This window comes from Pogona vitticeps, chromosome 2, assembly GCF_051106095.1.
Source record: "Pogona vitticeps strain Pit_001003342236 chromosome 2, PviZW2.1, whole genome shotgun sequence".
Lineage (NCBI taxonomy): Eukaryota > Metazoa > Chordata > Lepidosauria > Squamata > Agamidae > Pogona > Pogona vitticeps.
The window spans coordinates 34,372,161-34,386,959 of record NC_135784.1 but is presented as its reverse complement, the minus strand read 5'-3'; the positions used below and the strand labels follow the sequence as shown (position 1 = coordinate 34,386,959).

General features: G+C 41.2%; 1 protein-coding gene across 2 annotated transcripts in view; it reads left to right on the top strand.

Annotated features, from left to right (window-relative positions):
* IHO1 (interactor of HORMAD1 1) overlaps positions 1-14,799 on the top strand; it is a 46,767-nt gene that overhangs the window by 19,461 nt on the left and 12,507 nt on the right. For both annotated transcript variants that reach the window (XM_020795371.3, XM_078388789.1), the window contains exons 5-6: positions 4,536-4,584; positions 4,821-4,896. In XM_020795371.3, coding sequence (XP_020651030.3) covers positions 4,536-4,584; positions 4,821-4,896 — 125 coding nt within the window. The remainder of the gene's footprint in view (positions 1-4,535; positions 4,585-4,820; positions 4,897-14,799) is intronic.

Genomic DNA, 14,799 nt, shown 5'->3' with positions numbered 1-14,799 from the left:
TAATGATGGAGTAAAATACTCCACCATTCCTAAAGCATCAGGCTTCAACTTCAGATGCTCAGAGAAGCTTCATGGCACTCCTCTCTACCCTTAGCACCTTGCTACCACTTCTTAGTAACTTGCTACCAGAGATGATGGCCTCACTCTGCCTAATGTTATTTTCATTAAATACGGTGAGCTCTGGATCAGAGTTTACAAGAAATGAGTAATAATGTCATCAGATTACTCTTAACTTTTTCTGGTAATGAAAGTGCAACAAAGTTCCTTTCCAAAAGGAGCATAGTCAGCATGAATGGCATTCCTGGTGTGTGTATAACAAGTAGTCTGGAAATTGAGTCATCGCAACTGGACTTCTTTCTTATTAATAAGAAAGAAGTCCATTTGTCATGACTCAGCTTCTAGATAACCTCACCTGGATGACCGAGAATCTTCACAGATATAACAAGTAATGTTTTCCAGTGTTTTAAAAGAGCATTTTAAGTGGTATGCTATTCCCTTACCAGTTTTAAAATTGGCTTTTTATTGAGCAATGAGAAAGTAGTAATGACTAGTTAGCAAAAAACCCCACACATCCTTCTTTGTAATGTAATACTAACAAATTATTGTGGCAGGTATTTGTAATGAGTTCGAACAATGGATTTCTAAAAAGGACTTCCCAAACTGATGGGGGTACATTACTGGTTCTCCTGCTCCACCTCACTCTCTGAACTTCTGTGCCTTGCTCCTCATTCAAGTGGTTATCGTATATTTCCACTTTTCTCTACATCTCAGCCACTGAAGTCATCGCAACTGGCGGGGTTGCTGCCTTTCTGCTTTGTTATCATTAAGCAGGGATGTTGCCCTAAACAAATCAGGATTCATTTGGTGAGGACACCATCTGTCTTCTAAGTTTTGTTCTTTCAGCTTCCTGCTGGCAGCTTCTTCTCTTTGTCCTTCTGGAGCCTTTTATTCATTTATACAATATACTTGAGTCTCAGTGATTCAGCAAGAGTGACAGCCTTGGCATTAGGTGTCCTGAGGCAGCTGCCTCAGATAGCAGAACACTGGGGGAAGCAAATGGGCTGCTCCTTCTTCTACCCTCGCCATCCTGCTGTGCTGGCCCAGAAAGGTAGCAGCATCTCTGGACTCTTTTCTCCCTGCTGCCTACTGCTGGGAGAAAAGAGGCAAATATTACAGCAGCACCTCCTTGCCTAAATCTGGCCTCTTGGAGTAAAGACATAATAGGAAGGGCATCCAGAGAAATCACCAATATTCCAGACAGTTTCAATAGACCATTTTTTAAAATTGTCATCTAGACTCCAAGAGAATCCTTGGACCCAAGCATCATTTTTTTTAAAAAAGGGGGAAAGGATGCTGTATTGCTTGCCCGTTTATTTTCTGAGAGTGGCATATACAGTAGAGGAGTGTATGGAAGTGTTGCTTCCGATGGGGGAGCCCACCTTTTTCTCTCTGAACCAGCAATGTGGCAGGTGGCTCTGCTTTCCAGCTCACATGACAGGAGACCTTGGACTGACCTTGTCTAGCTTAACTGGTGGTTTTAGTAGAACAGTGGAAGGTTCTTCAGAGGATGAAGCTTTCAGTTAACACTGGTTATAGTTACAGTACCCATGGGTATCTTCTCTTGAAGCTGAAACCACAACTCTGGTTTAAAGATAAAGAACCCTATGAAGACAGAGGGAAGGCTCTGATATTGTCCATCACCCATAGCTCCTTGCTAGCAATTCCTGAATCACCCATGGCTGTCATGAGATTTTCAGTTCACTTGTTTTCTTTTTACCCTTATTTCTCTTTGTGGACTTCAGGCCACTCTGTGTGCGGTATGCGTTTAATTTAAAAGCTGATTAAAATAGAATTAGGCTCTTAAATTTTGTTACATTGAACCCCACTGTTTTAATTTGCTTTCCAAACCACTACATTCCCCCTTCTGGGCCATTGTTGACAGTTTGCTTTAAAAGCTTCTAAAATAAAATCCTCTTGGATCATTTTTCCTTTAGGATGATGATTCCACAAAACTGTGAGTGTGGAAGAGAGTCGTGCATATACAGCAGGAAATTTATTTGAACGATTCCATTGCAGGTGCTTGAGTTAGAGAAGAGGCAAGCTGTTTCTTAGTTTACATCTTAGAGAGTGGTTGTCTTTTGGAAACCTCAAAGAAAGTCCTGACTTCCAGGATTTCCCCCTGTAATTTTAACAGGTCTTGGGAACTGACTGAATATGTTACCAAGAACAACTGGAAGTTCTTGATCACAATTGAAAATCATTTAGGTTAATTAAGCCAGATTTAGAGTACTGTTTCCCTTATCTTAATAGGCTGTTTTTCACTGAGAGGGAGGGAGGGAGGGGGAGGCAAACAAAGCAAACATGCCCAGATCCTTGTAGTTTTTGGGCATGTCCAGGCTGATGCATTCTAGTCTAATAATACAGTAATAATAATCTTGGAATTGGAGAATTGGAAGGGAACCTATGGATTATTGAGTCCAGTCCCTGTCAAGGAGGCCCAGTCAGGAACTCCCAACCTCTAGCTCCACAGCCAGAGACCTAAACCACTGAGCTATCCAGTAGTTTAGTCCATTCCCACTGCATGCATTCACTGGGAATGGACTAGAATTGAGTCTTGCGGCTGTCACAGATGCCAAGGCTGCTTCCGGTTTGAATTTCCTGTATTGTGAAGTGGCTTAATAAATAATCTGCTTCAAGATATTGGCAGATGGAACACTTAAGAAATCAGAGCCAGAGGTTGGGAGTTCAATTCCCCACGGTGCCTCCCAGACAGGGGCTGGACTCGATGATCCATAGGGATTCTTCTAGCTCTGCAGTTCTAAAATGATGATAATGATGATGGGTGATGATAATTAAAGAAAGACACATTTGGCTCCCCACCCCCTTTTTTCCTCTTTTTTGTGGGGTGTATGTCTGTTACATGCAAAAGAGAGGCAGAAAAGGCATGTGTGGCTAGAAGGCAAAGTGTGGACAGAGAAGTACGTGTCCATCCACAGATGCCTCACAGTGTTAAGAGCCTACAGTATTTTATTTTTAGACAGACACAGAACTCCTTCTGGGAAAGCCAAGAGGCTTTCCTATTTGGGCGTACACACCACCTTCCCTTTTTAATCTGCCTTGCACCCTCCAAGCAATCCTCATCTCTTCTCTCTTCTCTCTTCTCTCTTCTCTCTCTCTCTCTTTCTCTCTCTCTCTGTACAAAAACATGTGAAAGGCAAAGGGATCCCTTTCTTTTGCCTCTACTGGTGAGATGGGGGTGGTGGTGGGAGATTGCACACTCCTGTTCTCTCTATGTCCTTCTCAAACTCGGTGTAGCCAAAGGGGAGCACAAAGGCAGACTGGTATTCTGCCTGCTTTCGGCTGCCAATCAGCTGCTTTTTCTCACTTTGCACCACCAGACATAGCTTGCCCCTCTCTCTCTTTATCTGTCTCTACGGCCTGCCCTTCCCAGCCATACTTGAACCCACCCCACTTCCGTATCTCCCAAACTCCAGCTTTGCACAAACATGCTACTTCAGGAAACTGGAAATAGGATTGCTTGAGGTCAGTATGCCCTCTGGACATTAGGATCACACCAAATGGCAAATCACTTCTGCACCAGCCCACACCAAAAAAGGCTAGTCTGGACACTTGATATCTCTATATTTTTCCATATCAGGATCTTACTTCTTGTTGAGCCACTTGATGGCATACACAACATGTGTGCACTTTGCTTGTGCCATCCTTTCAGTGGCAATCATCGATAATCGGAACTGGAAAAGTCACTTTTTAAACTACAACTCCCAGGATCCCCCACTGGTACAGCCACTGGAAGAGGTACTTAAAAAGTAACTTTTCCAGCTCCGATTATTCTTTCACTAGTTATTTACAGGGAGCACTTCCCATTGTGTAGGCATCCTTCAGTCTCAAGAGACTATGGTAATGTGCTCTGTATGGAGGTCTTGGAACAGCGTTTAGTGTGTCTGAGAAGGCCAATTCAGGAGTGACAATGCTTTCCACACTGAAGACAAATAGAATCTGTCCCCTGTCCAGCTCCCTGATTTTACTGGTTTCGGGACTGCCTCTTTGCCTCGACCTGCTGGACGAGTGTCTCTTCAAATTGGGAAAGGCCATGATGCACCGCCTGCCTCCAGGCTGAATGCTCAGACCATCAAGGTTTCCCATCTGTTGAGGTCCATTCCTAAGGCCTTCAGATCCCGCTTGCAGATATCCTTATATTGCAGCTCTACAAAGCTACCATGGACTTTATACCATCACCACATGTAAGCAAGTAAACCTAGCTTGTTCAAATGCCTATACTGTTAGCACTGGCCATTAGTCAACATTTCAGAAAGACAAATCTACTGGAAATTCTTACTAATGCAATTCATTTGACTAGAGAAGTGAAAGTTCCCTAGTGATAAATACTTTAATGGCGAATTAAGGCATTTTACTGTATAATGTTTGCTGATGAGATTATCCTGGTTCCCTCCCCTCCCATTTTAATCTGTTTAATTTGCATAAAAATCTTATATTTCCTATGTATTTTCTTTTAGTGAGGTTTTAAACACTTTTATTTTGAACACCAAGGAGAGTCTTCAAAGAGTAAGTAAATCCAAATTATAAATTGGAAATTGGGATGGAAATATTGCAGTATGCTTTCCTACCTTTTAGTTAATAGAATATATGCTTTCCCCCTCAAGAACTCTAATAAAATATAATTGAACCTTCCATTAGCATACTTTTTGATTCAGCTGAAAACACTGACAATATTGAAAACGTTAAAATGGAAATAATTAAAACACAGTCTCTCAACAAAATATTTATATATTTATTTGCAGCTGCAATCCTCTTTTGATAAATCTGAAGAATCTCTGAAATCTATTTTGGATGATTTGGGAAATTTTTCGAAAACAAGTGAGTGCTTGAGAGATTTCTATTACTAGCAGGGGTTTGGTTAGACTGATTACAGCACCTATATCATATTCATAGCTATGGCCTTGTGACCTTATCAGATGCTGATGATTAATGAAGCACTCTAGAAATCAAAGGACTCATCAAGATATCACATTTATTCCTCTATATCTAGTCTGTTGATAATATCAGTATTGACGTAAGGCTCAAATTGTTGACAACAGTGACAAAAAGTGTTAAAAAAAAACACCCAGGCTTAAGTGGGTTCCAGGATCTACCTCCTGGGCTCATCCACACTGTACTGCTTTCCCTGGTCCTTTTGGTTTTGCTCTGGGCCTTTGTGGTATTTTGTTATTGTTGCAGATTGGAATAGGCTGTCCCTGTATTTGTGTCCACACATGAGAGGAGTATCTGTTGCTGGATGCACTGGGTCACCCTAGTATGGACTGTCAGCACACAACTGAAATTGCTCCCTGAGGTCTCACTCCCAACACAGATCACTGTGCTTTTTTGTCTATCTTGGCCTCCCACTGCCTTCCCCCTTCATTTTCTCTTCCCTCCACTCCTTGTTTTTCCTGTCTATCCTTCTTGTGCCTTCATGTTTTGCTACAACGCTTTCTATTTTTTAAAAAATTGTGTTCACTTCTTAGTTATGGTGCAAAAGTAATAATAATAATATAATTTATTGTCATTGTAAGTATATACACAGTATACCATACAACAAAAAAGTAACAGCGTTTTTAAAAAGTAGAATGCAGAACACTTGATATCCTGCCTCTCACCCAAAAACCACTTAAAGAGAACTGGCAGTAAGATGTGTAGAAGTGGGAGCTGGCCCTCAAAAACTAATGTATAAAGAAATGTCATCAAATCAGACACACTCATAAAAGTACAAGATCAGTATGCATCAAAATGGTACTGGGATCCATCTGAACAGATTGTGGGATGGAGCAGATCAGAACAAAAATGCACCACTCCCCTTTGGAAAGCATGTTTCATGCTGCTTTGACTCTTTTGATACCAGTCTCAGCCCTGTGTTCAGCAGCACCAGTGTTATGGGTGCAAGGAAAGCTGAAGAAATGTTTGGTATAGATGGGCCCATAATCTGTTGATTGCACTTTATCGTGGGGTAGAGCTCAGGATCCAGGACTTTTTATGGTTGGCAGTTTTCACTCTTAATACTAAATCCCAAACTTATGTATATCTAGGCTGTTGTTTGCAGAATATCATCTCCTACACCAGAGAGGGCAAAAGGGCAGTCCTCCAGGTACTGTTCGCCTACAACTCCCTTTAGCCTTCCTAGCCAGCAAAGAAGGATGGGAGCTGCAGTTTAGCAACATCAGGGGGTTCTTGTTTCGCTCACTCCTACTTTACTTCAAGGGTGCGAAAACATTTTTTCAGCCTGAGAGCCAAATTCTGTTTCAGAGGTTGCATTGCAGTGCTGCTGGGTGCAACAAAAATTTCCAGTACTGTATTTATTTTAGCTTAAAGATCTTGCTGCTGGCAAGTCAGCCTTAGGAGAGGCATTTCGAAAGTTTTTGAATGAGGATAAAAGGTCATCACAGAAGCTGGGACATCATTAGAAAGTGGTATCATAGGGAAGGGGATATAGCCCTCCAGAGAATTCCAGAGGGCTGCATTGCAACTCCAGGAAGCCTCAGGGTGTGAAATTCACCCCCAGTTTACCATAGTCTTCTTCCTTTAGGTAGAGACAGGAAGAAAGTCTGAAATGGTTAATACTAGTATAGCAGTAGAGAAAGATGACATAATTCTTATACAAGAGACCCTTCAGTCTGGAAAAGTCCAGGGTGTGTGTTTTAATCTGCTATAGTATATGTAATGATGGCAATGCTGTTTAAATATGGAACCACTTAAATATCACAGGAAGGGGAGAAAAGGCCTGATTTAAGAGTGCATGAGTGATGATGAGTGTTATAATACCCTTCTTGCCTTTGGCCTATCCTCTCTAGAATCATTTTGTTCAAGTACTCTCCCTAAAGCCTCTGATTTTTAGACATAAATGTGCTAGCATATTATTGGACATAATATATAATTATTTTGGACATAATGTTCTAGTGGGACATAATGCATTTTATACAAGATGACTGTGATTAGGATGAATTAGAACACTGACATAAGTTTCCTTTTAGTGGGAAGCCTCACAAAGCAGGAGGGAAAAAAACATTTGCCCTTAAACCAAACATAGTTCAGATGTCATGGTAAGCTCAGGTCCTTCGCCAGTCCTGATGTGATGTGGACAAGCCTGCATGCTGTTTTTCACTGTCCATTCACTCCCATTTGAAGTGAAAATGACTAAACAGATTACAGTCTTTGCTATATAATTTATTCGCATGGCATTTGATTTCTCCCCTCTAACTTTGAGAAACATGCAAAGGAAAAGCCCCTGATTCTTCTATTGCCTTACTGGAAGAGAAACAAACAAACAAACAAAACAAACAAAAAACATGAACCAAAAGTACATTGTTTGTCCAGCCACTAGTGCTGCAGCCTGGCAGCTGGAAAGGAGCAACTTTTTACTGAATCACAGCTTGTTCGGATGTACAAACTAGCCAGTGTTTGAATGCACATCTAGTCTGTCTGTCTATCTGTGTAATTTTTTACCCAACCCATCTATTCAGGTAATCTTATAATCCAGACATCAACATAGACATAAAATGAAATTTAATAAAGTGAATAAATTAAAACAAACAAAAAACCCTCCTGAGCTTAGCTATATAAGAAAATATAGATTAAAACACCCCTTCACGGATTGCTGCCTTGTCAGGGTGAAGGAGCTTGAGTAATTCAGAGAAGCTATGGGCTCTGCCGTGCAGGGCCACCCAAGACGGGCAGGACATAGTGGAGAGTTCCGACTAAACGCGATCCATCTGGAGCAGAAACTGGCAAGACACTCCAGTATCGCTGCCAATAAAACTCCACGGACAGAAATAAAAGGCTAAAAGATATGATGCTGGAAGATGAGTCCCTCAGGTCTGAAGGTGTCCAACATGCTACTGAGGACAAGGACAAGAAGCTCCAGAGCTAATGAAATGGTTGTGCCAAAGCCGAAAGGACTCTCAGCTGCGGATGCGCCTGGAAGTGAAAGGGAAGTCTGATGCTGCAAAGAAAAATACTGCATAGGAACCTGGAACCTGGAAAAATACTGCATACGAACCTTGGTAAGCTGGATGTGGTCAGATGGCAAGAATAAGCATTGACATCTTGAATGTCAGTGAACTAAAATGGATGGGAATGGACAAATTCACATCAGATGATCATCATATCTACTATTGTGGGCAAGAATCCCACAGAAGAAATGGAATAGCCCTCATAGTCGACAAAAGAGTGGGAAAATCTGTACTGGGATACAATCTCAAAAATGATAGAATGATTTCAATACAAATCCAAGGTAGACCGTTCAACATCACAGTAATCCAAGTTTATTCACCAACCACCAATGCTGAAGAGGCTGAAATTGACCAATTCTATGAAGATTTACAAGACCTTCTAGAACTGACACCAAAGAAAGGTGTTCTTCTCATTATAGGGAATTGGAATGCTAAAGTAGGGAGTCAAGAGATAAAAGGGACAAAAGATAAACTTGGCCTTGGAGTTCAAAACGAAGCAGGGCAAAGGCTAATAGAGTTTTGTGAAGAGAACAAGCTGGTCATCACAAACACTCTTTTCCAACAACACAAGAGGTGACTCTATACATGGACATCACTAGATAGGCAATACCAAAATCAGATTGATTGTGTTTTCTGCCAAAGATGGAGAAGCTCTATACAGTCAGCAAAAACAAGACCTGGAGCCGATTGTGGCTCTGATCATCAGCTTTTTATAGCAAAACTCAAGCTTAAACTGAAGAAAGTAGGAAAAACCTGGGCTAGTCAGGTATAATCTTAAACAAATCCCTTATGAATACACAGTGGAAGTGAAGAACAGATTTAAGGAACTCGATTTGGTGGACAAAGTGCCTGAAGAACTTTGGATAGAGGCTCGTAACATTGTACAGGAGGCAGCAACAAGAACCATCCCAAAGAAAAGGAAATTCAAAACAGGAAAGTGGCTGTCCAACTAGGCTAACAACAAGGCCAGTGGAGGTGATGGCATTCCAGTTGAACTATTTAAAATCTTAAAAGATGATGCTGTTAAAGTGCTACACTCAATATACCAGCAAGTTTGGAAAACTCAGCAGTGGCCAGAGGATTGGAAAAGATCAGTTTACATCCCAATCCCAAAGAAGGGCAGTGCCAAAGAATGCTCCAATTGCTGTACAATTGCACTCATTTCACACGCTAGCAAGGTGATGCTCAAAATCCTACATGGTAGGCTTCAGCAGTATGTGGACTGAGAACTCCCAGAAGTACAAGCTGGATTTTGAAGGAGCAGAGGAACTAGAGACCAAATTGCTAACATGTGCAGATGATACCATTCTGATGCCAGAAAGTGAGGAGGAAATAAAGAACCTCTTAATGAGGGTGAAAAAGGAGAGTGCAAAAAATGGTCTGAAGCTCAACATCCATCACCTCCTGGCAAATAGAAGGGGAAGATACGGAGGCCATGACAGATTTTACTTTCTTGGGCTCCATGATCACTGCAGATGGTGACATCAGCCACGAGATTAAAAGACGCCTGCTTCTTGGGAGGAAAGCAATGACAAACCTAGACAGGATCTTAAAAAGGAGAGACATCACCTTGCTAATGAAGGTGCACATAGTCAAAGCTATGGTTTTTCCACTAGCGATGTATGGAAGTGAGAGTTGGACCATGAAGAAGGCTGACCACTGAAGAATTGATGCTTTTGAATTGTTGTGCTGGAGGAGACTCTTGAGAGTCCCCTGGACTGCAAGGAGAACAAACCTATCCATGTTGAAGGAAATCAACCTTGAGTGCTCACTGGAAGGACAGATCCTGAAGCTGAGGCCTCAATGCTTTGGCCATCTCATGAGAAGAGAAGACTCCCTGGAAAAGACCCTGATGTTGGGAAAGTGTGAAGGCAAGAGGAGAAGGGAACGACCGAGGATGAGATTGTTGGACAGTTTCACCGAAGCTCCCAATATGACTTTGACCAAACTCTGGGAGGCATTGGTAGACAGGAGGGCCTGGTGTGCTCTAGTCCAGTGGTTCTTAACCTTTGTTACTCAGGTGTTTTTGAATTTCAAGTCCCAGAAACCTCAGCCAGAAGAGCTGATGGTGAAGGCTTCTGGGAGTTGCAGTCCAAAATCATCTGAGTAACAAAGGTTAAGAACCAGTGCTCTAGTCCCTGGGGTCACAAAGAGTCAGATACAACTTAATGACTAAACAACAAAAGATTAAAACAAAAAATGGTGGTGAAACCACAACAATTTACTCATTGCATTTACTGGCAGCATGTGAAAAGCTAACATTGCTCAGTTTGGAGGAAGGAAAATACGTTGTTCTTAGAATGTTCTAGGGATTTTTGTAGGGACATAGAAAATGTTTGGGGCTTTCCATCAGGTGTATCCTCTGTGTTTGCATATTTTTTTTCTGTAATAGCATGGACAAGAGCAGGAATGGGCAGCTTTAGAGCTCTCTAAGATTTGGCAAACGATACCCAAACCTCCTCAAATATTACACATCCAGACTGGTAAATTGTTCTTTCTGTACCTACTTATCCATGAACCTTGCGGAAATGGAGAAGACTTTTCTTTTAAATGTAATTTCAGGCTTCTGTCCCAGTTTTAGGCCAGAAATTCTCTTTTTTATAGACTTAGACTGGTATCCCCTTGCTTAAGCCAGTCTGGGTTGTCTGTGGCCATATAGAGTTTAAATCCTTTTATCCAGGTTCAGAAATCTTGTTAACTGTACATTTCATATTCCTTTATGGGACCTATGAAGTGTTTGGATTTATGCACTCATTTCTGAGTCATAACATTTTGGTATACAGTATTTTGCTTTTTTAAAAGAAATCTCCCTGCCACTTACTCAAAGGTAAGGTGTGTCAGTCTTGCTAGCAAAACATTCCCATCAAGCAATAGTTCACCTTCACCACCAGCTGTGCTGGCCAGGGTTTCTGGGAGTTGCAGTCCAAGAACACCTGGCTGACCCAATCTTGGGAACCACTGCCATAGAACAATGAGAAATGTAAGGTTCTATACTGAACAGCTCCTTAGAAGTATTTCTTATTCAAATACACTGGCAACTATAATTAGGCAAAGCTCCAAAGATGTCATGCCTTGTTTAGTACCAGGCTCAGAAGTAACACATCCAGGAGACAAAGATTGACTTACATGATATCATTATGTAATAATATTTATTATTTATTATTATTATTTATTTAAAATATTTTAACCTTGCCTTTCTCCCTGAAAAAGACCCAAGGCAGTTACAACAACAAAAGACAATATTTAAAGTTGAAAACAATGAGTATACAATGGTGGTGAACATCATTAAAAGACAATATTAAAAACTATGAACAATTAGCTGAACCAAAGGTGAGGTGAAGGTAACAAGGAGCAGTCATTTCAGCCTCATTCGTGGAAGAACAGGTGATGATTTTATTTGTGAGAAGAATTTACTAAAATTTGCAATTTTCCTCTGGTTCAAAGTGTTAGGAACTGTGCTTTTAAAAATCTACTGTGAGAGAAAGCAAAACTGACAATTTCAGTCATCTGTAGTTAGATGTCTTTGTGGTTAACTTAAAAATCTAGCTTGGAAACCCCATGTCTCCTCGATCACATTTGTTCCACCTCTTTATTTTGAACCAGCTGTTCGTCTTTAAAATTGTCTGATACAAATGCCTTCACATTCAGGGTGGAAATGTCAAACATTCAAGATGCTAAACTGACAGATAGTCAGTCCAATCCCAATTCATATACAATACAGAGCTATAACAATTTCAAAGGTAGTCTTTGAATGTCCCTCCATTGGTATTATTGAGGCCTTGTTGAGGTGGATGGGCTTGTGTGCCTCAGTGAGATTGAGGGCTGTGGTGGCGGTAGTGGTGGGTCTCCCAAGCCAGACAGGATTTAAGTAGTTTAAAGAAATAAAATTAATTTGGTGAGCCAACTCCTCTGTGCACTTCATTGATTCAGCTGATCTACTCTGTGATTTACTTTATCACAGTAACTCACTATTAGAATACACCCAATTGTACTTATGGAGGAATTGACTCACCAAATACCCACTAATCCAGTGGGTCTTGTCTACTGAGCTTTCAGTCATTATAAGCTGCAGCTTGTATGAGAAAAACAACCCAGCCATTGCCAATGTATTGTTTCCTCCACTTGCATTGGTTCATCTCTGTATAAGTGAATGCTAATAAACATTGCTGTTTAATTTAGATCACAGTGATGATGGTTAATCTCTTTCCACCATCTAAATTACTGCAGTGGAGACTTGGAAAGGTATCAATTAAAAACTTTCCCTTTGAAATGCAAATACCTTGCCTTCTGCATCTGGTCCAAAAGATGCTCACATTTTCCTCCAACTGACTGATGTTTTAAATACTGCAGCTGTCAATGTAAGCCTCTTGGAGAAAATTGTATATATTATGTTGTGCTGGTAGATGAGGAGGCAGTGGGAAATGGGCTAGTGTGTGAGATTTCCCAGCATGCCAGATGGGCAGTGCCTCAGTGCCCAGCTGCTGTGAATATAGCACCTCTGTTTTGGGAATGTGGATTCTTGTGAAGAAGACAATTTAATTTTAAATTTACTCAGAATTGCATTTTTTAGGGAGAGGGCAAAGATTCATATCTTTGCAGAAACTGCTTAAAAAAACCTTTTTTCATCTATGTGCTTGTCTGTGCTATTCTATAAGTAGTGAATAATTTAACAAACATGTGGCATTGACTTAGCACAGTGGGTACCAAAAATGGATAATAGTACTAAAATGGATTCAGAAGATAAGCTCTGTGCACTGCTGGGCATAGCTGTTTACCTGCTGGCAGAGGCTAGGGCAAGACTTTCCACATGGCTAGCTTATTCCATCATTGTATATTATAGTATGTCTTGTCTTGTCCTTTCATATAAAGCCATTTGCTCCCCCTGGTTGTGGTAATCACAAACAGCCTTAGGCCTTTTGATGCTTGTGATGAAACATAAAAGTTATAGTCCTGCTCAGGATTTTGGAGCTTCTTGTCTGAAGAGTTCTCTCCATTCATCCCAACTGCCCTTACTTACTGTCCAGGCATTTAGGTTTAATTTCCATTGTTTCCATGGCATCATTTTGCCCTTTTACATGTGTTCTTTGGGGTTTTTTAAAGAAATAAATTAAAAATAAACTTATCAGAAAAGTTTTGCTTAGAAACAAAAACAACAACAACAACAACAAAAAACCAGAGCAAAACAACAGTGAACTAAAGAAATAAGAGCAGATGACTATAAAATCAAGAGTTGAAATGCCTTTTGCTTCCAGATAAATTTCTTTAGTAGAGATAGGCACAGACCTTGGTTTGGAGGTTAATAACAGTTAAGCTACACACCCTCACAGGTGTTGTATGGCTGCTGCATAGTTCTCCCTGCCTCCTCCGTGCACTCTCCCATTACACAGGCGATGCATGCTTCCTACCTGACAACTCACCTTTTGCAGCCCTGATTTCCTCCTCCGACTCATCCAACAGCTGCCCACTCCAAGGCAGTGCTGCAGGAATCCCTGCCCCATGTCCTGATCTAAGTGAGTGGCTGCTAGAGGAGGTAGAGGAGGCATGGTTACAAATGGTGAGTGGGCAGTCACACGGAGGAGGTGGAAGGGAAGCATGCATTATCTGTGGTGAGTACACAGAGGAGATGGGAAGGGAAAGTATGTTGCATCTGTACAACACCTGTGCAGGCGCCATGCCACAGCACAAATGTCCAGACTGAGGTCGATGCCCATCTTTAGCAATTCCTTGGTTCTGTCCCATGTCGCATAGTCTTCAAAGACTTTTGTTTGTACTGATTTTATTGAGTTACCTCCAAATAATTGTTGGTTTAAATACAGTGGGGTCTTGACTTAAGAACGGCTTGAGTTAAGAACATTTTGGCTTAAGAACCGCTCTCATAGGAAAATATTGACTTGACTTAAGTACTTAGATTTGAGTTAAGAACTGAAAAAAAACCACGTGGGAGGCAGGGGAAGTGCAAAATTTGATCTTTCAGTTAACTGCTGGCCAGTGAAAAGGGTGCCTGTCTGCTTCCTCACTCCTCCCAGCGTTTAGAGAGTGGATTGGGAGACAGTCTTCAGACTGCCTGGTATTATACTGCCTGTACTGTATTTTCCCTGCCTTCCCTGAACCTTTCTTGACCTAAGGAAAAAAAACCAAAATGTCCCCCTCTAGTGGTCGAAGGCGGAATAGCAGCTTCTCATTAGTTTCTATGGACGGAAAAGAGCAGATACGGATCAAATGGTTTTCAATGCATTCCTATGGGAAATGCAGATTTGACTTGAGAACATTTTGACTTGAGAACCACCTTCCAATACGGATTAAGTTCTCAAGTCAAGACCCCACTGTAGTTTTTTGAGATATATGAAAATATATTCTCGAAGGCTTTCATGGCCGGGATCTGATGGTTGTTGTGGATTTTTCAGGCTCTTTGGCCATGTTCTGAAGGTTGTTCTTCCTAATATTTCACCAGTCTCTGTGTGGCTTGCACCTTTGGAGGACAGGAGTCAGAACTCCTGTCTGAGCAAATAATATTAGGGATGCAAAAATTAGTAGCCCATCTCCTAATCAAGTGTGCATACCCACACTTTCACATATGTCCACTCTATTTACCTTATACAAGATTTAAGAACCTAGGAATAGCAAAAAGAAAAAGGGTGGGTGGGCAGGAAGCAAATTCTCCTCCTAGCTTTCCTTTGAGTACTTCCTCTCATGCGTGATTCAACCAATTTGTCCTTGGGAGTTACCATTGTTTATTTTTATTTATTTAAACTTATACCCTGCCCATCTAGTAGGCAAG